General features: G+C 41.8%; 1 protein-coding gene across 5 annotated transcripts in view; it reads right to left on the reverse strand.

Moving 5' to 3' along the window:
• Positions 1-23920, reverse strand: part of PEPD (peptidase D) — a 200164-nt gene that overhangs the window by 123201 nt on the left and 53043 nt on the right. For 2 of the 5 annotated variants that reach the window (XM_072934536.1, XM_072934535.1), the window contains exons 4-5: positions 16509-16692; positions 15160-15287 (exon numbers count right to left, since the gene is read on the reverse strand). In XM_072934536.1, the coding sequence (XP_072790637.1) occupies positions 15160-15287; positions 16509-16692 (312 nt within the window). Of the gene's footprint in view, positions 1-15159; positions 15288-16508; positions 16693-22419; positions 22533-23920 lie in introns of those variants that run through there. The other 3 variants (XM_030282584.4, XM_030282585.4, XM_072934537.1) reach the window with 3 other exon arrangements.

A 23920-nucleotide genomic window follows, 5' to 3' on the forward strand; every position in this document is an offset into this window, starting at 1 on the left:
TGGGGAAAGAATAAATGAGGCTGGAGGCCAAAGGGCATTTCTAACCCTTGCAATGAGGACCATCAGAAGCCGGGGGCAAACAGCACCTTGAGGAGCTGCTCCACACCTCAGGCACGTGCCAGAGCTGCTGGCAGTACCAGGAGGCTGCAGCACTGCCTAATGTCCATTTTTTTATCTTGTGTACTTCTTTATCACTTACATTTCTTCACGCTCCAAACAGTACTGGGCTGTGACATGAACAACATGAAACCGTTTATGGTGTTCTCAAGAAGAAAATCACAGATTTTTAAAAATTAATTATCTGTGAAAGTACTACTCAAAAGTAACACAAAACTATATCATTTTATGTTCCCTTCTGCAATACTCCTTGTGTAGACTCTTCCTATCAGTGACAGAGATTTCAAAGCAATTACCATTTATCTTTTGTCCTTGGCTTATCTCACATAAAATTTTTAAAAACCCACTATACCCTCTAATCTTTATATATCCTCTATATTATAGTAGCCTTACCTCCAACTTTTGCATACTCTGTTTCTCCTACAAGCTTCTCCTTATTCTTCCTTCATTCCTCACACACTGAAGTGTTTTAATAATCCAGAAACATGATGAACAGATTTAGCACCTTCCAGTTGTGTTCTCTTTTATAGTTTTAGCCAATTCATCTGGTATCAGAAGGATCCCAACTGTAAAACCAGCTAATGTATGGCCAATGGTAATTTATGGTAATGTATGCTCTTTAGAGAAATACATCCAGAGCACCTTTTTATAATTAGCTGCATTGTTTAAATCAAATAACTATTTAAGGTAAAGTAAATATTTCATAGAAGTATATCCACAAGTGTCCTGGATTTTATTGACTTCATTTAATGCAGTTAAAGTAAGAATAGGTCTCATTTTCCATCACTCCAATAAGAAAATTTCTTTCGTTTCACAAGCTCTTTCTCAACTTTTTTGTTCCTGTTGTTGCTAGTTGCCTCCTATAATTGTGTAGCCTACAGCACACAGCTACTAATCTAATTCTTCGGTTATGGTTAATATTAATCTGTTCAGCTTTAATCCCTCCAATGTCTCTTTTCATGTACACTATGAGTCTTTTGAGGAACAAAAGTGGCTCATCGTTCTTTCAAGGCTGAGGAATTTTTCTCTTAGAGAAAGAGAACAGCAGCTTCCCACAATCCTCCACCCTCTCCCTCAGTTGTTAAACTAGGTCATCTTTGAGATACTTTTGCCTTCATCACACCTAATGACAAGCTGCCACGATTCCCAGATGTGTACCTCCCTGCTCATCTTCCTCTTGCTAGCTCCAAAGTCAGCGAGACTCTTAGCACGAACTTGAGAGCCAGACTTCTCAGCTCCTCTCTGAAGCACTCACAGCTCTGCCTCACTTTTTTTATACAGTCATTTAGCACCTCCAACTAGATGGAAAAATAAATTCAGATACACTTCCCACAAACTCATCCCACAGGAGCCACAATGCTCCAGTGATGAAGCTGCCTCTCCCACTGGAAAGATTTCTAAGATCAACTCTGCTGCAGAACCATAGAGGTGCAAGGAAAAAGTGAACATGAAGTCTATATTAGAGCCAAAAAATGCTATGCTGTCACATGTAGAAAAGCAGTATAGAAAGCAACCAAAGGTCAGGGAGAATGAGAAATAAGAGAAGGCCAAGGAAGGCATTCTGGCCCTCCACCCACTCAGGTGAGATCCCATCTGCAGAGCTGCCCAGCCCTGGAGCCCTGGGGAGGACCTGGAGCTTCTGGAGAGAGTCCAAAGGAGGCACCAGGATGATCAGAGAAACAGAGCAGCTCTGCTGGAAGGAAAGGCTGGGAGAGCTGGGATTGTTCAGCCTGGAAAAGAGAAGCTTCAGGATGACCTAATTGTGACCTTCCAGTACCTGAAGGAGCTGACAGGAAAGGTGGAGAGACATTATTTCCAAGGGATTGACAGGACAAGGGGAAATGGGTTCAAACTGACAGAGGGAAGGTTATGGGATACTGGGAAGTAATTCCTCCCTGGGAGGGTGGGCAGGCCCTGGCCCAGGTGCCCAGAGCAGCTGTGGCTGCCCCTGGATCCCTGGCAGTGCCCAAGGCCAGGCTGGATGGGGCTCTGAGCAACCTGGGATAGTGGAGGTGTCCCTGCCCATGGTGGGAAGTTGAAACTCGACAATCTTTAAGGTCCGATCCAACCCAGGCCATTCAATTATTCTGTCATCCTCAACGGTACCTTTCCATATTGTCTCTACTCTCTTCCATTTTTTTCCCCAGTTCAGCAGGGCTCAATGAAAGATAATTATGCACAACATAGTAGTTATTGTAAAAAGTACTAGTGCAGAGTACCTGAGCAGATACAGGGCTCAGTACCCATTTTTATCCAGCTTGAAAGCAAAACAGGCTAAAGCTAGCACTGACCACCATTGCCACAGGGTATCTTCCATTAAATGCTCACCTGGCATAATGAAAATCAGAAGTTTCATTCAGTTATCATAATTTCAAGTGCATCTAATAATTCCAAGGGATGAGGAGTACCTCTCCCAACAAATTACTCTCAAGAAGCCAAAGTTAACTGGTTACAACTTTTAGGTTTGGCTTTGTCATTTGTAATGCTGCTATGGGCTGTCAGTTTTAGAATTCTGATTAATCACTGCAGAGACTATGTGCAAAAAAACCCATAGCAAGCTATAAATTAATGAGAAGGATTACCCAAGTGGAAGATATGATCCCAGATATTATTGAATCATGACTATTTACCTATAAAAAATAAACCCCAACCCTTTTATAAACAGATATGAACAGAAGAATTGACCTGATTTTTACAGGCCTCAGGAAGGGGCTTGGGGTGTGCAAAATTGTTTAGATTCCCTGACAGCACAACTTGGCAAAAACCCACAGAGAATAATAGGACTTAAAAGATCAGCCCTAAAAAGGCTCAATATCCTCCCCCTATAGTTTCATAACTCCAGCCAAGCAAATACAATTAGTATTTGTTAGAATTGTCAATCGTTAACTTCCAGAATAACAGGAATTATGTTTTTTTTTTCTCTGACAGTGGAAAGCAACTCCAAACTCCTGGAACAAGCATCTAGGCAAAAATCTGGCATCTCAGAGTTCATGGCCATCAGAAAGAAAACATGAGTCCTATACTGATACTAATTTATATTAATATGATCATAGTTTTTCTGCCACAAAAAAAAACCTTAAAGAAGAGACTTCTCTAGTTGATCATTTACAATTCATCCCAATTTCCGGTGAAAAAGCTTGAGTTATTTTGAGTTAAACATTAAGCTGTTTACTTTCTGCTGATGCTTCTCATGAAACTCCTCTCCCTGACATGTTTTTCTGCCCCATCTAGATCACCTACTTGGTTTCTTACTCTCAAGAGGATTGGGAAATGCTGAAGATGGCCTAAAAATATGAAGCGATATTTTAAGAAGATTTGAATTCTTATATACTGCCTTATTTTAACAGCTATGGTTTTTTTTTAAGCACCAAATATTGGAGATTCATCCCTCAATGATAACAAGTGACAACTTTATTTTAAACAAAATGCTACTCAGGTAGCAATGGAAAAAAGAGATGAAGGAGCAGCAGCAAAACTTTCACTGTAAAAATCCAGTGTGAAACATTAAGTCAGAGAGTAAATTAATACCTTACAGTAACTGTACTTCATTTTTCTAACACACATTTATCAAACACAAAAAACACCAGGAAAAATGTAAGGGAGTATATATAGCATTAAAAACTAGTAATCACAGATCCCAGTCAGTTATTCATCTTGGTGAAAAAATCCAAGTTGAAAATAAACTTTTCCATTTGGTTTAACTAAATTCACATGGTACATGATGGCATGTTTAAAAACCAAGAAGTCTTATCAAATCACAGCCAAATCACACCAGTTCAGATTTTGCCAGACCACATTATTAGGACTGGCTCCACTTTGATGTGATCCTCAAATTGGAATATAACACTGACTCCTCTGTTTATCCATCAGAAAGATGAACAGCTATGACAGTTCTGCATATCTATAAATACACCAAAAATTTATTTTAAAGCTTTTACATGTTTGGACAAAATTCAAATCACAATTTCTTTGCAGCAGTTTATCAACCATGTTTTGTTTGCCCTTTAAACCAAATAAAAACTTGGTCTCATTGTCTAAAAACATTTTAAACCTCTTGTTCATTACATTGCACAAGAATTCATAACACAAATCTTAAGAGATCTGTACAAATTTGACATTACTGTAAGAATTCCATTAAGCAACATTTCTTTGTATGCTCAAGGACTCTGGAGCAATAGCCTTGTAATACTAACATGATAAAAAGTGTTCTAGTTTTCAGAACTGTATTCAGAAGAGAGGTAAAATGAGATGGATCTAAATCACAAATGCCAAAGAAAAACTGTGAACAGAATTTATAACAGCTGATAGCTATTCCTGAAAGAAACACATCTAAGCCACTTGCTAATATATTTGCAGCCTAATTGCTGATATACACTTTTATATATGTGCTTTCCTCTGCATCTAAACATTCATCCAAACTTCAATATATTTAACATTTATTCCTAAAGGTTGCTTCGTATTTCTATGTTTCAATGCTTCTAGGACAGATTTTCAGTTTTTAGTTTTTAGAGTGGACCAGCTTTAAATGAAATTCATCTTTCCTAAAGCAGCCAAATTTAGCTTTTCTTTAACATTTCAGTTGGAGTTCCAAGTTCAAGGTTAGTTATCTTACTGCACAGTCTAGAATGTAGAATATTCATGTAGGAAAAAAATTTTCCAAATGGTATGTTCACTATGAATATTAAACAAATTATACACCTGTAATGTTAAGACTTGAATTGTTTCAGAGAATCCCTTAAGTCCTCTCATCTGGCCTTGTTTGTGTTTTGCAGCTATTCTGGAAGAAGGGTGCTTTACTTCACCATTACATACAAAAATAAAGCAATAGATGCAGCCTACCATAAGCACCAATGTGATGTACTTGCTCTTCTGCAAAATTAAATATTAATTTAATATCAAATGGCACAGACAACAAAGCAGTATTCTGGATGGCTGACCAGACATGCTGACACTGAATGTATATTAGGGCAAATATTGGGAATTACCTACATTTCTAATCACTGTATCTGGCTTTAGCAAGAAAAAACAAAACAAAACAAAAAAACCCCAACCAATCAGCAAAACTCAACAGCATTAATGTATTTTTTAAAAAGGAGCTGCAGGAATCTCAAAATAACCAGTCAACAACATTTTGAGGAACTCCTACTATGTCAGGGAAGAAGACAGCAAGTACTGACAGAAAGCAACAGGCCATGCTGAAGACTCTCCTACAACTAAAGTACAGATCCACAAGTCTTATTGTCTTTAGGAGCCACAGCTTGTGGTAGATATCAGAAAGTGATGTTTTCACAAGCAATAATTAAAAGTAAGGATTAACACAGTTGGAACAATAATAGAATAGAGCAATAACAAAGACTTCTACACAAGAATGTTCAGGGTACAGTACTCTCCTCATAGGTTCTACAAGTTTTAGTGCCTAAAGTACATGAAAAATTGTCCAAGCTTGTGTCACAAAATCAGGAGAGGATGATTCATGCTGCAGTGAGGCAGAAGGGCTAAAACTAGTGAACTTCACATTAAAGCTTTCTGCTTCTTCCATTCAACCCTGACTTTCATATTCAGAGTAAACGATATAAAACACCACTTTATGGCAAAACCACTTTGTCTTGAGCAAATTAAATGCATACATTATCCTGCACGTAGCACTTGCACATGGCACTGCAGCACACACAAATGGCATGAAATACATTACATTTTTCCTCACTTAAATGAGGGAAAGCACATGCACAAGGAGACAATTGGACAAGCATAATCTTCAACACTTGAAGTTCTACACAGTCAACAACTCATTTCTCAGTCCTTGCTAGAATGAGCTTTAAGTAGATTATAAATTTCAGAGAGACTGCAAACACAGAGTAACAACCTTGGCAAAATTTAAAGCAGAAGAACAGAAATGCATCACTATATGTAGAGCTGAAAGAGGAGAAGGGATGCAAAAGCAATGTTTTAATGCTGTCAGAGATTCACCAATAAACTCCCCTCTCATTACAATATCATCAAGTTAACAGATGGTACAGCATTAACCAAACAAGAGGGTGTCAAGAACTGCCAGGAAGAACAACACAGAACACTTTAAAAGACACCAGCAGATGTTCCTGATTTTGTCCAAAAAAGTGCCATCACCTTTATATCCAAAAGGAATTTCACTATCTCAAACAAGAAGATTAAAAGGCATCAAGCTAGATTTAAAACAAAACAGTACTAATGGGCTTGCTGGTATCACAGATAGCCTCCAACAATGTTTTGACTACCTTAATGGTACTCCCTTTCCACAGTTCTCAAGATTACTGCTACACTCTTTGAGACAAAACTACCTGCACACAGGTAAACTAAGACTCCCTGCTCCATTTGATACAGTCTGCAGTAAGATGGATTCTGAGAAACTAATGGACTTCAGAATAAATCAAGATGAAGATGACAACTCAAGCTGTTCTGACTGGGAAGCAAGCAGGATTGTAAGTGAAGCCCCATCTGTCTGAGGGGCAGAACAGCAGAGCTCACAAGCACGAAGCTGGACTCAAGGTGCTGGGTATGTGATACTGGACTTCCCAATGCTATACACATCATGCAGAATCAGAATAACTGGGAGCAGCAATACAGGCCATTGGACTTAGGAAATCAGGTCTTTAGACCTTCTATAAATTCTACCTCAAGCAGCAGTGTCTCAATTAGACATTTAAGAGATACTATCAAGAGCTACCCAACAAAAACACAAAAAACTTTCAATTGGCAACCTTTGATTTATTCCTCTCTGCAAATAAAATTCTTCCTTGGAGTCAAGGGCTCTATACAGAAAGAACTGTGACTAAGGAAATGTTTACACACTGAAATCCCGAAAGATTTCTTGTAGCATTAAACTGATGACATATACTCATTAGATAGCTCTCTTCTCAAAAAACAAAAAAAAAGCATAAGAATTATAATGGTTAAGGTATTAAATGCAATTTCTAGGTCACTATATATAGTAAGTGTTTCACTCAAACACTAGTCTCAATTCATGCTGCTCAACAAAGGAAGTTATATCCCAAATATGCCAATAGCAGATGCTCTGCTTGTACTTTGGAAAAACATCAAGATGGGGGGGGAGGGGGAAACAAGCAGTATTTAATATCTCACACATAAAAGCACTATAGTAAGCTCTGGAATGTGAGTAGCATGTCTCATATCTCCCATATTAAACAGTACCAGAACGAGGCAAAGCAGCAGTGATCTTTACAGCAGCATTAGATGACCTGAACAGCTTTGAAGGAAAGGGATAATAACATTCCCATTTCACAACTTGTAAGGAAAGCCAAACCGCAAAGAAAATAAATGAACTTGACACAACAACTCAATGGGCACAAAGAAAAGACAGAACCTACCTTTTCACACAGTGCTGTATCCACAACATCATATTGTCCCTGCCAGACAAAGAAGCATCTGGTGTTCCCCAGGACAGTTGTGACCACCTGCTCTGACTGCCAGAGCTCCAGCAAGGGGTACACAGCAGTAAACACATTCTGCCTGCTTTACACTCACATTTAACTTTTAAGAAGCATTAATATTAATTATACACTTCCCTAACATATTTTAGCAGACCAGTTGGGTTTGTTTTTCCTTTTTTTGTTTCTCAAGAGAGACCACACTCTTTCAGAGAGTCCTTCCTGAGCATACAGACAGGTCACAGGGAATAAAAATCTTAAGGAAAAGAGCTAAGAATGTGGAATTTCAGAAGGGCAAGAACACAGGAACTAGTGTAGGTATTTCACTTGAGGTTTTTTTTCACTGAAGCACCTTCCCAAATGCAGGGCAACAAGAAGCAGAGCTCTGCCCTCAGGCTGGGCAGCAGCACAACAGGAGGCAGTGTGGAGGTGCAGAGCCTTGCTAGAGCACTGCTGGCAACCCCCATGGACACTTTTTGCTGCAGCTCACCTTCCTACTGATTTATTGAAAAATATGGATATTGATCTAGTATCGATATCCAACTGTGACAGACAAAAACTCTCTAACAGTTTAAAGTTAGAAAGTGTATGTTTATTCGACACCGGGCAGTGTGTGGGATAGCTCCCAAATACACACTGCACCTTCCAGGTGATTACAGAGTCTTTTTATCCATACAAGTATTGAATACACAAAATACAAATACATATTCATAATTTTGGTACATCCCATTCCTTGTGTCGAATGCTAATCACTCCAAAAGCTATTAAGCATGTGTAGTTTGTCCCTTGAAATGGGTCGGTGTCCCTTTCATGGGGAGGGGTCCCAAAATGAGGAAGTAAATGAAGTCTTCCTCGTTCAGACCTTTCTACCTTTTCAATGCAAGTATGACAAATGAACTCTTGGTAGAACTCCCATTCCTTGTCTTCAATTGGTTTCAGAACAGAGGAGGCCCACAATTGTCTTATGTCCCTAAAAGCTATTTATCAGTTTCTATATTCTTCATTATAAACCCAGCTAACTAAACATTGTGCTGACAAGCAATCAATTATTAGTTAACTATTAACTCTTAATTTCATCAAGGCCTATTCATTTATTATTATTATTTTAATTAACTCTAGTAAGGCCTATTTCTAACTAAAATCTTAGCTCTTCAAAAATCTCTAAATGCCTTAAAGTTTACGTTTCACTGCCAGCAGCAGCCAAGTCCTTGTAGAAAAAACACATGGCACGCCTGATAAAAAAAAGAAAAACTTGGCTTCTCTGATATTTCAAAATGTTATCGGGAGTTTATATCACTGAACTCAGTACTGCTGGTAGCACATTACATAAAGCATAAAATAAGAAATGCCTGGTGGGGGTTATCAGCATTCCCTGCCACACCACGTGCTATCGCAATCTGTGGTTTGAAGCCACATCCGGATATTAAAGAACTCTGGTGCAGCATCATCCAACAGATTTGCTTGGTGCTGTTTTTTTTCTCAAAAGGCCTGAATCAAAAAGAGGAGAGGAAAAAGAAGCACTTTAATGCTTACAAAATCACCAACTGGAGCATTCACTTAAAGGTGCATGCTGGTAGAGATGGCCAATCAATGGACAGATAAAACTGCTATTATGGTTTCAAGCCTTCTCAACAAGAAACTTAAGCTGTTTAAGAAAGCCAAGAGAAAGCAAAGATTTATAAAAATAAGTACTGAAATAAAAGTCGTAAAAACATTACACATTCATCCCAGACCAAACAAGGTTGTGGACAATAAGAACACTAGGACAATTGAACATTTCAGAAGTCTGAGTATTTGAGCAGTGCTTTTAGAGAAAACAAATGTCAGTGAAGTGGCAAGAGCAATCCAGACACGAATTATTCTGAAAAAGTAATTTTTATCCACAAACAAGTCAGGCAGCTGGCACATGGGCATCTCATGAGGTTTAACAAGACCAAGTGCTACAGCTGCATCTGTGTTGGAGCAGCCCAGGATCAATCCAGGCTGGGAATGACCAAGTCAAGAGCAGCCCTGGGAGAGCCCTGGGGGAGCTGTGGGGCAGAGCCGGCCCTGCCCGGCCCTGAGAGCTGCACCCAAACCTGCCCTGGGCTGGGGCACCTGGAGGGGATCCTGCCCTCTGCCCTCAGGTGAGACCCCCCTGCAGAGCTGCCCCAGCCTGGCCAGCACAGGAGGGACCTGGAGCTGCTGAGAGAACCCAGAGGAGGCACAGCAGGAGCAGAGGGATGGGAAAACTGGGATTGTTCAGCCTGGAAAAGAGAAGTTTCAGGGTGACCTCACTGCAGTCTTCCAGTGCCTGAAGGAGCCAAAAAGAAAGAGGAAGAAAGTCTATTTTTAAGAGCCTAGAGTGACAGGACAAGGGGGAATAGCTTCAAACTAAAAGAGAGCATATATTAGATCATATATTAGAAATAAATTTTTCATGTGAAGGCGCTCAGTTCCTGGCACAGGATGCCCAGAGAAGCTGTGGCTGTCTCACCCTTGCAAGTGCTCAAGGCCAGGTTGGACGGGGCTTGGAGCAACCTGGGATAGTGGAAGGTGTCCCTGCCCATGGTGGGAGGCTGGAACTTGATGATCTTTAAAGTCCCTTCCAACCCAGGCCATTCAATGATTCTATGAAATACAATAAAAAATGAATAGGGGACAAGGAATGGAAATCACTGTACCAGGGAGAGAACTGGAATCATGGAAAATAAGCACCCTGGGGGATTGCAGAAGTAAGTCCTGTCAATCAAAAGCAACCAGCTTTATTGTGCAGTTTTGAAAGGATCAGATGAAGGGCAAAGCAACAGATGTACTACATGAATAATAATAAAATATTTGACAAAAAAACTCTCTCAAGACTGCCACTCTCCAAAATTAACTCAAATTGGCTTGGACAGAAATGCTACAATGTATCCTGAAACTCAGTGACTAGTCATAGTAAGAAAACAGAAAAGCCTAAAGCAGAAAATAAAAACAAATAAATAGATAAAAAGATGAGCATTCCCTGGGCTGGGAAATCCTCCAACTGCCACACTGAAAAGTGCTGTGTCAATTTAGACCAATGTTCCCACAAATTAAAGCAATAAACAGAAATGGACTGCAAGTCTTGATTAGTGGGATACTGAAAAGATTGAAATTAGTTCTGACACTACTCAGAAACAGAAGCAGAACTAAGTATGTTTGAGATCCACAGAGAACATTTCCAGATAGTAATAAACTTTGCAGATAAGTTGCAATGCCAATTGGTACAAAACAGTAATAAGATGACCTAAACTGATTTAAACCTGGGGTGTTTTTAAGACAGCAAAATAAAGATTCAGTGGGTACCGAAAGTGAACATTGCAGTACAAGATCAAACTGAGAGACACAGAAAAAGAGAAGCATAAAGAGAGCATTTTAGAGAAAAAATTACAATAAAAAATAGTAGTAGATGGCAGATCAGTTCTGAGGGTAAAACCAAAAAACACACAGCTCTGGAGCAGGCTATGGAGAAGAGGACCTGTATGCTGCACATTAATAAAACTCCTGTAGAAGATGTCCTTCATTCCTGCAAAATGTACATTAAGAAGTGTAATTGAGAGAATCTGAGTTTGTTCCCCATAACCTGCACGCACACTCCACTCCCTTCCCAAAGAGCTGTCCCCACTGTCAGCTTCCCTTCTACACACCTTGCCCTCTGCTTGCCAGAACAAGAGTAATTCATGCACCAGAATCCATCACAACGATACAGTCAAACATACCATGCTGTGCACAATTTAATACTAACAATTATTCAAAATACAAATGCCACAAAATCTCACCAATCTCCATTTAGAAGAGATCAAGTAACCAATTTCTTAGCTTCTAATTTTCATGGTCCTAAAAAGTCTATAAGAAAAAACAGGTAAAAGCCCACACAGATTGAGAGGCTTTCTTGTACTGATCTGATCCTTTCAAAAGTGAGATCCTTTCTTTTCTTGTATCTGATCCTTTCAAAAGTGTTAAGGGGAAAAAAAGCAAACAAACAAAAAACCCCCAACAATATACTTCTGCAGTTTTTTCAAATGGCAGTAAAACTACTTAGTTTTGCTGATGTCAGTCAAGTGTAATCACCAAAACCAAAGGTTCATTTTGGTTATAATCTACTTGAAATTTACGACAATGTTTTAAAGAGCTTCCTTATTAGGTCACTGAGAAATAACTAACATTTGCAAAGCTTTTCACTGTGCTTTATTACAGCTCCAAGCACTAATCCAAGGCTCAACTTTGAACACACAGATAGCTTTCAATCTTATTAACAGAAAAACATTACTTATAGTGAGTGAATTTAGAGTGAGTGCAATTAGGTGAGTGCAACTGAAGTCAGATTAAAGCTGCAATGCTTACCAGTCATCCAGCAGAGCTTCAGAGAAAACACAGGAAATTGCATCATTAATTGAACACCACAGCACCATTTTATTTTTCTGAACCAGTAATACATTTAATATGTGTTTCTAAAGTTAGAGCATGAAAGGGTTAAATACTTTTTGTCTTCCTTTAAAAACATTCTATGTGGCAAGGCTATTAAGTCATTCTGGCATGCTCTCCACAAAAAGCAGCTGCTGTACAGTATGTTTTACTTTATAAAATATCTTTAATCAGCACACTGACTAGTTCTGTCATTTATAATTAAGGAGGTAAATGGTAGGTGCAGCATTAATTAGCAAAACTGAAGTCTTTGTGAAGGCACGCAGTCATACCAACTCAATGCTTTCTAGGAACAGAAATGATGGCTAACAGCTTTGTTGCACCAGAAACTTGATTAGGTAAGACTGTGCCAAGAAAGAGGGACATTTACAAAACATTTACACTTCTGAAGGCTTTACTATACTATATTACCAGAATAATTTCTAAAACTCTTCCTTCTAAATTTAAAAACAGAAAACTATTCAGAAGCAGAAAAGCCACCCACTAAGCTCGGAGTCATTCTCAGAATCTATGTTTCTGCCTTACAAATGACAGAGGGACAAGGGCAGAGGTACAGGTCAAGAAACAGGCAAAGTGGTTCTCTTACTTGAAAAGGTTTTTCCAGCCAACAGCTAAGAAACTGGCTGGCCCAACATCTGGAGAAATGCCCACAGCCATAATTTAAAAACAGAGCAGTGCTGTTGTGATCACTTCCATGAACATAGGACCACCAGCCCCGCAATTACCTTCATAACAATTCTGTGACTGCCATCTTAAAAGACTGTGGGGTTTTTTGGAGAAGGTCCATAGTCTGTGAGCTAAACTAAATCTCTCCTTCCTTTTAAAACTGCAGAGGTTATTTTGGCTTGAAGGACTTCTGAAAGGTAGCCTTACAACTATTTTTACACACCTTCAGAGCACACACATTCAGCATGGTGTCCTACCAGATCTGTAACACCTCCAAAGCAGTGGTCACCCTCACCACCCGTGCTGACAGCGCTGGCTTGTGGGTGCCCCCAGCCCAGAGTGGGGTGTCCCCCCTCCACGCCCACCTGCTCTGCAGAGTGCCCAGGCACCACCTCAGCATGCAGCACCACTCATCAAAACCAGTGCACTGGTGGGGCTGGAAGAACCACAGTGTTCATGGTCTCGTTTGTAAATGTACAGTGTGCTGATCTCCAAGCAAACCCTCTCAGGTACTGCACTGGCTTTGGCCAAACTGAGACTGCAGTCTGAATGGAGCCAAGAAGCCCCATTTTTGTATTGCTTCAAGGCAAAAAGATTAACCCTTCTGAATGACACATTAGCCACACTATGCTTCAAAAGCAACTCAAATACGTGTTCTTCAGTGAAGTGAAGGCACAACACTACATCAAATGATACATTTAGTAATACAGCAGTGTTAAAATTGTAGTAAAGAGACTTTTGCATTAATTTTAAGAGAATCTATGTATTTCTGCCCAAATTCACATCTGTCTTAAATAGAAAGCAGAATAAACACCAGGCAAAGCAACTCCACCCTGTGCTACTAACTAGCAGACCAACTGCAGAGCTCTGTATGATACCAACCCCTCAAATATCACACAAAGCATTACACTGATTTGTGCTTCACTGATGTTAAGCCAGTGGGCAGATAGTGCCTTCCACGGGCCCAGAAATAAGCACTTCCAAGGCAAACTCCAGTAATAAACTGCAGTGGATGGAAGGCATGTTTACTTGTGTTTTTCTTTCAGTGCTAATTTTGAGTTAAAATTGAATCTTCTGGGAAGGAACACAATCCCCAGCTGTGAGCAGTACTCACTGCCAACCAACTTATGAAGCAGAACCGCTACTGACTCACAAATGAGTTATTCACCCATCCTCCTTCTGACAAGCAGAAAAAGTACATGACCACGGCTGACAGAAGAGAAAACAAGATTCAAACAGAGGGATTCAGGAAGTGTAAGGAGAAGAATTTAGAAAACAACAAAGACCATTTGTTATACTCTGCAAGAAGACACAAACAATGACAATAAAACACTTTTAACTAGACTTAATTAATTCTGTAAATGGACAGATAACAAGTGCTGCACAAACAAATCAAAAAGGCCACTAGTTATAAGCACCACAATATTTTGTTTGAGAGTGCAAAATGAGATGCTGGAATTTCAATAATATTTTTAAGCTTTCTTAGATTAGGCACAATTACTGTGGGTATGAAACAGCTGTTTTGAACTAGAAGAAGAGAACCTAAGGATAGGAAAAAACTTTGTAAGTAGGAACACACTTCAGAGAGTACACATGGGGGGATTACAGAACCTGCCCTCCCAAACAGGTGTGGCTCAGGCTCACAGCTAAAATATTTCAGACAGCAGTAGGCAGATTTTTCTGCCATCACAATTTCAGTCCCCAGACAGGTCTAAGACAGTGAAATTCATATAAACTCTCTGAGAAGACAGCAGCCATGCCCTGCCATATGGTCTGACACAGTTCAGCACATGGGATCAGTTACAACTGTTTTCCTTTTCCCAAAATTAGCATTAAAATATAAGTGATAGCTTCAATTAGAAGTAAAGCAGCTTGTCAAAAGATTAAATTAGAAGCAATCCAATGTTCTGAGACAATGTAGATGATACAAAAATTTACAAAAATTAGTAGAGGGTATAAATACAATTAAGACTGAGAAAATAAATGAACACATAAATAAATCAATTCCTCCACTACTATTGCATTGTGCAGTATTTACTACTAAGGTGGATGGAGAGATGTTTATGGCACACTCATAGAATAGCATTAAATTCACATTTTCCTGTCTGTGAGCTCGTTTTAAAAAAGCCTATCAGAGGCGAAACTACCTTATGCCATTCAGAAAGCTTCATTAGCTAAGGCTGCTGCAAACTGGCAAAGCAGCTTGAAAAAGCCTGCTTTATTGTTTAACTTACTTGGGCTTAACACAGGATACTGACTTTTCCTTATGGCTCACCTTCCTCTCAGAGACACCGTGAGATTCAGGGGTTCCAGTTCTAAGGGTACTGTGTTCCAGAGGGTGGTGGATCATTTCATATCACATGACCAATATCAACTGATCATGTTTTGTATCTCTGTTTGCAAATATCATTCCCAGGGCGTGATTTGGTGGAATCTGATTAAATGACACAACAGTGGAGCTCTACAGGCAGTTACATTATATAAAGTACTTGGATACACCAGAATGCAGTTAATAGATAGGTCTTACTTTCCCATCCAAACAGCATAGCTTTCAGGGAGTTGTGGAACAAAAAGTATAGATCTTCCAGTATCAACATCTACTGCTCCAAAGCAGCCAGCTTCAGTTACTCCAAAAGTCCAGTGAAAGTAAGATTCCTAGGTTAAAACAAAATACATTCTTAGAAGAGAGACCTCATTTCTACCAGCTCTAAAAATACACTATAGTACATATTAATTCCTATTTCCACATATCTAGAAGAGGTCTCTTGCTTTTGGAGCAGGAGAAGTAGTTTAGATCTAAACCTTTTCAGACTGGTTAGTTTTAGGTTAGAATAATGCAAATCCCTTTGCTGGCAACTGGAATGGATCAGAGATTAATAAACCACCATAAGGAGATTAACTCAGCACAATAAACAGACACTACACATTAAAATACATTCTTCCAATCTAGAATTAGGGAATGTATTATCAGGGAGAAACAATCACCTCACAAGACACAAAGCAAAAGCAGAGTACAGCTTCATTGTGTTGTAGAATGCTGAATGAAACCCCAACCTTTCCCAGAGAAGAGGAAGCTGAACTAGGAGCAGCCCTTAGCCAAGAGTTATTTTTAGAACAAGCAAGCAAACAACAAAACACCTAACAATACAGGATTTAATTTTGATAAGGACAGACGTATGATCTAGTACCCTGAAAGGTGCATCTGCTCTAAACTAGACTAGTAACTACATTAGGACACGTGCTATCTAAATTAGAATTTACTGCATTTGTTTCTTCATAACATACAACAGCTCAATTAAATTCACAAAACAAAATGCTGCAGAAATCATGCAGGACATGGGCTATGTATAATTTGAGTTCTTTTACACCAACATCCCCAGAAAGTGTTACGTCCTATTTGTGACAGAAGAAACATGGGTACTTAAGGAAGAGTCTAATTTAAGAAGATAAATGTTGTGAATTCCAAGATATAGGCTGCTGTTTTATAAAACTATGAAATATACTTTTCTATTAATTAATTCAGGTTAGGTCTGCTGTAACATGTTCTATTACACAAAGACGGTGTTGTTTTTTGGGTCACAGATTGAAAAAATGAAGAAATATTCCACTGCTGTCTACAAGATTAGATTCAAACACTGATGAGTACTAAGGCCTTGAACAGGTTTAGGCCCTTTAAAACAGATAATGAGCCTGCACTAAAGCACTGAAAGTGAGAGCAACTCAAAGCTGAAGAAGCAATGTTATAAAGAAGCCAATTTATTTAATCGAAGCAAGATAATGCACATCTGAGAGACAGGGAAAATAATTTAAAATAATTTAAAAATTCATTCAGTCAAAGGGAGTTTCTTGATTTGAAAGTTTTGATTCAGCTCTTACCTGGCGAAACACAATACCAGTATCAGTACAGTATCTCTGGGTTTCTTCTCCACCCTGCAGCAGAACAATTGAATTCTTCTGGACATCCTTATTCTGTCTCAGCCGTTCACACAGTCGTCTTCTGTTCAAGGCAAAGAGCGCTACAGGCACTTTCAAAGTCTCATTCCCCAGCCAAAAGAAGGGTCTAAAAGAGATTTTTTCAGTTGACAATTAATGGCAAAGATAGTGGTTAGCACAATTTGGATGCACAGCACTCATTAGTTTAATTCAACTCTACTAACAAGAGGCTCATCACTCCTGGGGAAGAGATGTTGTACACACGTGTTGCTCACACAAGTACCACAGGAAAGAGGTGGAAACAGCAGCCAAGGCTGGCTGCAGCTCCAGCCCACAGCACATCCCTCATCACATCCCTTTGGGTAATGCAACGCAAAGTGACTACAGCCCGTGTCAGCTGAGGAGAGGCAAAGCAGGAGGGAAGAAAATTAATTCTGAGGTGCTGAAAACAGAAGTTGATGTTTACAGTAAGTCTAGCAAATTTCAGCAAGTCCTTGTGGGAAACAGGGAGTGCAGAGAAAAGATGATGGGCAGCAGACACAGGACAACAGCACTGCCCACACTCACACAGGATGTGCAAATCTCTTTTCTACGTATGTATGTTTATTCTTGAACACACACAAGCAGCCTCAGCCAGTGACTGAACTCAAACACGTGGCCACAGCAGCATGCATTGGGTACCCCTGCTTGTCCCTAAGGCCACAAAAATGCGCTGAGACGGCCCAGAAAGCTTCTGAAAGATTGTACTCAACAGAGCTGCAACTGCGAGGATACAGTTTAAAAGCAGAGAGCTGCTACTAAGTAATTTAAGATGTTGTAAGTACCTCAAGAATATGTGGCTGATTCATTAACATTTATTTCAGGTCCATAAGTGCACCTTTTGGAAATTTACCAGTAGAAACATTATAGCTTTTCTAGGATATGGAGCAGAGGGAGGAGTTTAACCAGATGATATGAGAAGAATGTAAAAGCAGTTTGTTTTGGGGGTGTTTTTTAATGCTTAATAGAGCAAAGCTACGCTTTGGAGCTTCAGTATTAGAGATGACCAGTAAAATTTATCCACAAAATCCTATTATTTAAGTCCAATTTGTCCCTCCACCTCAGCTTCTCCAAGACTGACAGGATGGTCACTTTCTATCAGCTACGCTCTACAGATGCCAGAAAGGTGCAGTTACCTTGTTACTATGTTAAGATGACAAAAAATGAACCAACCACCAAAGTACTTAACCTCAGAGGAGCAAAGCTCCACATCTTAATTATTATATAGCTTTCATAGGCAATCTGAAAGGTAACCTTTGATTTATAGCTGCATAACCTCCTAAAACACTCTATCAACCTCAGAAATGTAAACCCTGTAATTTCCTACTGCAGCATAAAAGACCTAATAAAATACTTTATTTTACTTGCTTATAACCACTTGATATAATAGCATAAGTAATTTTAGAAGGTAAAAGACTGCTCCTCCTAATCCAATTTTCAAACTATCTGCTTGCAAGTTCAGCTGATGGTGCACAAAACCCAAATGTGTTTATTTTTATTCTTTCTAACATACACCTGACAACCCCTCACCAAGGCAGGTAATCATCACAAGGGCTGCAGCACATCAGCACAGCCTGGAAGCTGTGCATAAGCTTTTGGTTTGGGGTACCCATGCCTGTAAGAAGGAAGCAAGTTCATAAAATCCTAGCAAAAGCTACTGGAACTTTTAAGTCAGATTATGAACCTCAAACTAAAAATAGGCAAGGCTTGCCAGGTACAAAGCTGCAGCTCAGTAATTCAGCAATGCACAAGAGGCTGAAAACGCTGTTCTCCAAGCGTGATCATCCCTTGGAGTAAGTACATGCAACAGCCTGGAAATCATATGCTCACCTTATGGGGCATTTGCAAAAGGGAGGAGAGAACATCATCAGATACCCTTATGTGTCGCTCTCCAATCTTTGTATCTGCCGATTTAAAAAAAACCCAAAAAACTAACAGGCAGAGGTTGTAGCACAGCCTGTCTTATGCTTTGCTTCAAAGGAAGGAAGAAAGTCACCTTCATTGCAATTTTACTCACTTCACAAGTCTGGGGATCTTTTGCTGTGATTTAAAAAAAAAAAAAGAAAAAAGAGAGAACTCTGACCTCTCTCCTCCAGACCTATTCCTACATCCTGGAGTTCATAGGAAGCTGCTACAAAGACACATTTTCATCTCTCTTAAGTCTAATATTAATGCTTTTATTACACTTAAAACCTTTGACAATCCAAACGACCCTTAAAGAGAAATAATGACATCAGACAGCAATTCATACCAGTAGTTTTAATAAGCCACTAAAGTGTGCCTTTTACTGGGATCTTAATGCTGAAGCTAAACTGCATTCTAGTGCAAAATGATAGATCTTGTGCATGTTTTCTTTAAGTGAAAGCGTGTTCTTCCTTGGCCATAACAGATCCTACTTTCCCTGTCTGATTATGATGCCACAATATTAGCCCACAGCAGAGCATGGCCTCTGCAGCTGCTTTAGACAAGCACAGTTTCTTCAGGGCCATGGCCTTGGTATCTGTTTTAAGGCTTCTGTAGAAACCACAAGAGCTGAGCATGCTGGACCCTGCAGCAAGGGCTGCAGGACCTGAGGGCTGGGCTGAGTGTTGTGCAAATCCTGCTCTGTTCTCAGGCTCTTGCTGAGCACTCATGTTAGTTCTTACCTCAGATGCAGTGAGCTTGCCCAGAAATACACTGACTTTCACAACTGGAATTCTGCATAGAAAACCAACTAGGTTTTAGAGAGAATATTCAGCTTAGAGGAGGAGTTTGCTTCCTCCACAGCCCTTGTTCTGTTTTTTATCCTGCAAGCACCCAGATGCCAAACTGATGGCACCCCCTGGATGGACTGACAACATGGCAGAACAGCAGGTGCTGCTTTGCCTGCAGAGATCCACTCAATTGGCACACAAGCCATGCACGAGCTTTCCACAGCTAGCACAGAGAGCTCTCTTCAGACACAATACTCACAGGGGCATTTAAGTCTTACAAAAAGGTGTATGGCCGTACACCCGGCTTTCCATGGCAAATAAAAATGGGGAAACAGAACTCTCATAATACTCAAGATCACAAGAAAAAAATGTCACACATAGGACTGGCTGTTCAATGAATTGTAACAAATTGAGTGGGTACACATATGTAAGTGCCTCACATGTCTATAAACCCTACAAATACACATGCAATTACGGTGTAAGCAGTGTAAAACTATGGTCTTTGCCTTGGAAAAAAAATGCCAAAAATTATCTTTAGGGAAGAAGCTACAAGCTTTTCATTTTGGTCCATGATCTCTAATCCCTCAGTTATATCCCACAAGACACAAAAATCACAGCATCATAGAATGGGTTGGGTTGGAACAGACCTCAAAGATCATCTTGTCCCACATCCCTGTCATGGGCAGGGACACCTCCCACTAGAGCAGGCTGCTCAATGCTTTGCATAGCCTGGCTTTGAACACTGCCAGTGCTGGGGCATCCACAGCCTCCTTGAGCAACCTGTTCTAGTATCTTACCACTCTTACAGTTAAGAATGTCTTCCTAATATCCAGCCTAAACTTCCTCTCTTTCCATTTCTACCCATTACTCCTTGCCCTATCACTGCAGCTGCCGATGAACAGTCCCTCTCCAGCTTCCCTGTAGCCCCTTCAGATACAGGGAGGTGCTGTGAGGTCTCCATACAGCCTTCTGCTTTCCAGAACAGCCCAAATTTTCTCAGCTTGTCTTTTTACAAGACGCTGAATTAATTATCAGAACTGAATTAATACAAGACATTGGCTGGCCCTTCAAGGTCAGCTTCTTCTGTTAGCACAAGGACTCCTGCATGTCCAGCCATGTCCAAAGCTCTCCTGTGAAGTTACACATTTGATACAGAAGCACATTTGATACAAGCACTGCTTTGTGGTGCACGCCTCTGCAGAAGCTATGCAAGCTTCTGCAAACAAACCTTAGCTGCCGACAAAAGTGGACATTTGCAAGAGCAAAAGAGGGCAAGAGAAGCTCAACTCCGTTGTTTTCTCCAGTCTGGTACCAGCATTCAACCACTGAGCAGTCTGGTAACGGCCTCCCAGAGTAGTCGACAGTTTCCTGCTGGCTGTCACATACAATTTTTATGATCACTTAGGCCCAAGCTCACAGACGAGCTCTTTTATTTTATTATACTGCAAGTGAAATATAGCTAGGAACATTAAACTACATCTGTTTCTTTAAAGGATATTTTTCTTTTGCCTGGAGCTCCTGATTTTCAATGATTATTTCAGAAGTTTTCTATTTTAAAGAGCGCACATTCTGGTACTGTATGATTCATCTAGCATTTTGGATTTGTTGTAAAGCAACCACCAGAACACACTGGTAACCAAAACTCCTATTTTATTCATGGTTTTCCTACCATTTTTCAGTTAACCTTTTGTACTTCTGGGGTTTTTTTGGCAGAAAATTAATGGACTGCCATTTCTGTTCTACTGAGATCCCACAGAGAGGATCCAGATTTCAATGAAGATGAGAAACCACTGAAACTACTTTTCAGTAAATTATCACTTGTTGTTGACTGGGCCTTATTTATTTGATTGTTTTGAGCAACAGATCCATCAACACCAGCCTGAAGCGTAAACAACTCCCAATGCTGTTTCCACACCCCATATGTGAAGCTCGAGTGGCCTACGCTAACAGCAGCCAAAATTAGTAAAAGGGTTTTTAAATCATGGGGATTTAGGGTTAAAAGGAAAACTAAGCTTAGTAGGCCCTGAAAAATACCTAGGTACATGCAGGATTTGTACCTTGCTAGAACTGCACCTGTGTAGCTAGTACATGATAAATGATATAATTGTTAGATGTGATGATTGTTTAGTAATTAAATATAATTACTATTTAATCATAAGAATAATCATGAGAAACTGTGGTCAGGGGCCTAAGAAAGATCACGAGAAACTCATGCTTGAATAAAGTCAATGCATATAATAGAACAATATGTTTAATAATTAATATGTAAGTTATATAATGATAGGATATAAAATACATTCAGCTCGAAAGCCGTGTCAGAGTCAGATTTGGGTCTGTACCCCTGATTCCCAGAGCTCTCAATAAAAGCACCTGCAGATAATCATATCCCGTGGTTATGTGTGTTCCTTAACGCTAACACAAGGAAACAGGCGATACAACCGTAGTAAAAGCAGCAACGGCTGTTCACGGTATAAAATGGGTATTTTCTTCACGGCCAACTCAGTGCTTCTTGTAAAGTTCACGGTGTGAAGTCCCTCCTCCCAGCGCAGCCCAGGGTGGCCCAGGGCCGGCAGGACCTGCCGGGGCAGGACACGCTGGGGACACCAGGGCCGGGGGACCCGCAGGGCAGCGACCTCCCCCAGCCCGGCCACAGCCGCGCCCCAGCCTGACCCGGGCTCGGCCACTTTGGAAACTTCTCCTTTCCTTTCCACACAGTTATAATGGCACCTTCTTACAGCGCGGGATGAAATGGCTGAATTTTGCTATAAAATGTGGGAAAACCCTTGTGCTATGCAATCCAAGCCACCTTTAAGCATCACTTCCAAACCTGAGACAACGTAAAGGATAACGCACGGCTGGGGACGAGGCACTGCGAGCCAACCCGCCCGTGGGACCCTTCACAGCTGTCTCCTCGCCCCGCGCAAAACCCGAAATCCTTTCGGAGAACGCAGCCCGGCGCCAGCCTATGCCCTGCCGGCCCGGCCCCGCCGCCGGCCGGGGACACCCCCCGCGAGCCCCACCGGCCGCGCCGCGGGCTCGCAGGGAGCGGGGCTCGGGGCTCGGGGCTCGGGGCTCGGCTGTGCCGGGCGGTCCGGGTCCCGCTGCCGTCGGAGCGCACTCACCCCGCCGCCGCAGCCATGTTCGCTCGCCGGCGCCGCGCGGTCACGTGGCGGCGGCGCCGCTGCGCGGGGTGGGCGGAGCGGCCCCGCCGTGCTGCCCTCACGGCCCCGCCGTGCTGCCCTCAGGGCGGACCGGCTGTGCTGCTCTTACTGCCCCGCTGCCTTCCCCTCACGGGGGACCCGCGCTGCCCTCAGGGCGGCCCCGCTGCCTTCCCCTCACGGCCCCGCCGCGCTGCCCTCAGGGCGGCCCCGCCGTGCTGCCCTCAGGGCGGCCGCGCTGCTTTCCCCTCACGGCCCCGCTGCCTTCCCCTCACGGGGGACCCGCCGCGCTGCCCTCACGGCCCCGCTGCGCTGCCCTCAGGGCGGACCCGCCGCGCTGCCTTCCCCTCACGGGGGACCTGCGCTGCCCTCAGGGCTCCGCTGCCTTCCCCTCACGGGGGACCCGCGCTGCCCTCACGGCCCCGCCGCGCTGCCCTCAGGGTGGCCGCGCCCCGTTGCCTTCCCGGCCCCGCTGCCTTCCCCTCACGGGGGACCCGCGCTGCCCTCACGGCCCCGCTGCCTTCCCCTCACGGCCCCGCCGCCCCGCCACAAGCCGGGCTGGCACCGCACCGGGACCTCCCGATCTCGGGGGATGTCGTCCTGAGGGAACATCTCCGGCCCTCTCCGCGCGTCCTGGCTTCTAAGGAGCAATTCCAGGCCTCGAAGTCAATGTAACGTAATGTAAATACAACCTTTTACAGGGATTGCTTCCCTACTGCTGACCTCTCCTCAATTAATGGTTGTTCAGAAATCCACTTTGTGTGCAGTTCTACTGTAATCCCTGGAAGAGATGTTTTCCACCTGCATTTTGAAGTGGTGAAGGTGTTTAACAGAAGCGCCTTGGGGGATAGTGTGCTGGAGCCATCGCCAGCCCTTGGGCTCCCTCCACTCTGCTCGTTTTTCCCTATTCACACAGATTTCATCAGAACCCGAAATTACTTGTTCTTGCCTCAAAATTACTTTTCTTGTTTCGAGATTACAAGATGCCTGAAGAAACGATCATAGTCCAGGGTTCACATGTCAAGTAGCTCGATGCAGTTGCAAAAGCAAATAGGCAGGAGCATGAAACACCAGATAAGAACGAGAGGTCAGAGCTCGCTGGGTCCGCTGCTGTGTGCAGCGATAAACGCAGCTCTGGCGGGCAGGTAACCCTCCCTGCCTGGAAATACTGTACATCCTTGCTCTAGGGCTGCTCAATAATGCCACTGCTCTGCTGGTCTGGCACTGATCTCAAAGCGATACCTGAAATATTTGCACCACAAACGCTCGGGAAAGAGGAATGCAGGGCACTGCAAAGGCAGAGTATGATCATAAAATAATGGAGCTTAAAGTTCATGTGTGTTATGAGAAATCAGTGCACTGTTACTAAGAGATGTGCACAATTAAGCCCCTTTTTCTCATTTGGTCATATTGTCCTCTAGAAGTTGTGAGAAAACTGCAGCTACTCATGCACAGCTGGCTCTGG

The sequence above is a fragment of the Taeniopygia guttata genome, chromosome 11 (genome assembly GCF_048771995.1).
Source record: "Taeniopygia guttata chromosome 11, bTaeGut7.mat, whole genome shotgun sequence".
Classification (NCBI taxonomy): domain Eukaryota; kingdom Metazoa; phylum Chordata; class Aves; order Passeriformes; family Estrildidae; genus Taeniopygia; species Taeniopygia guttata.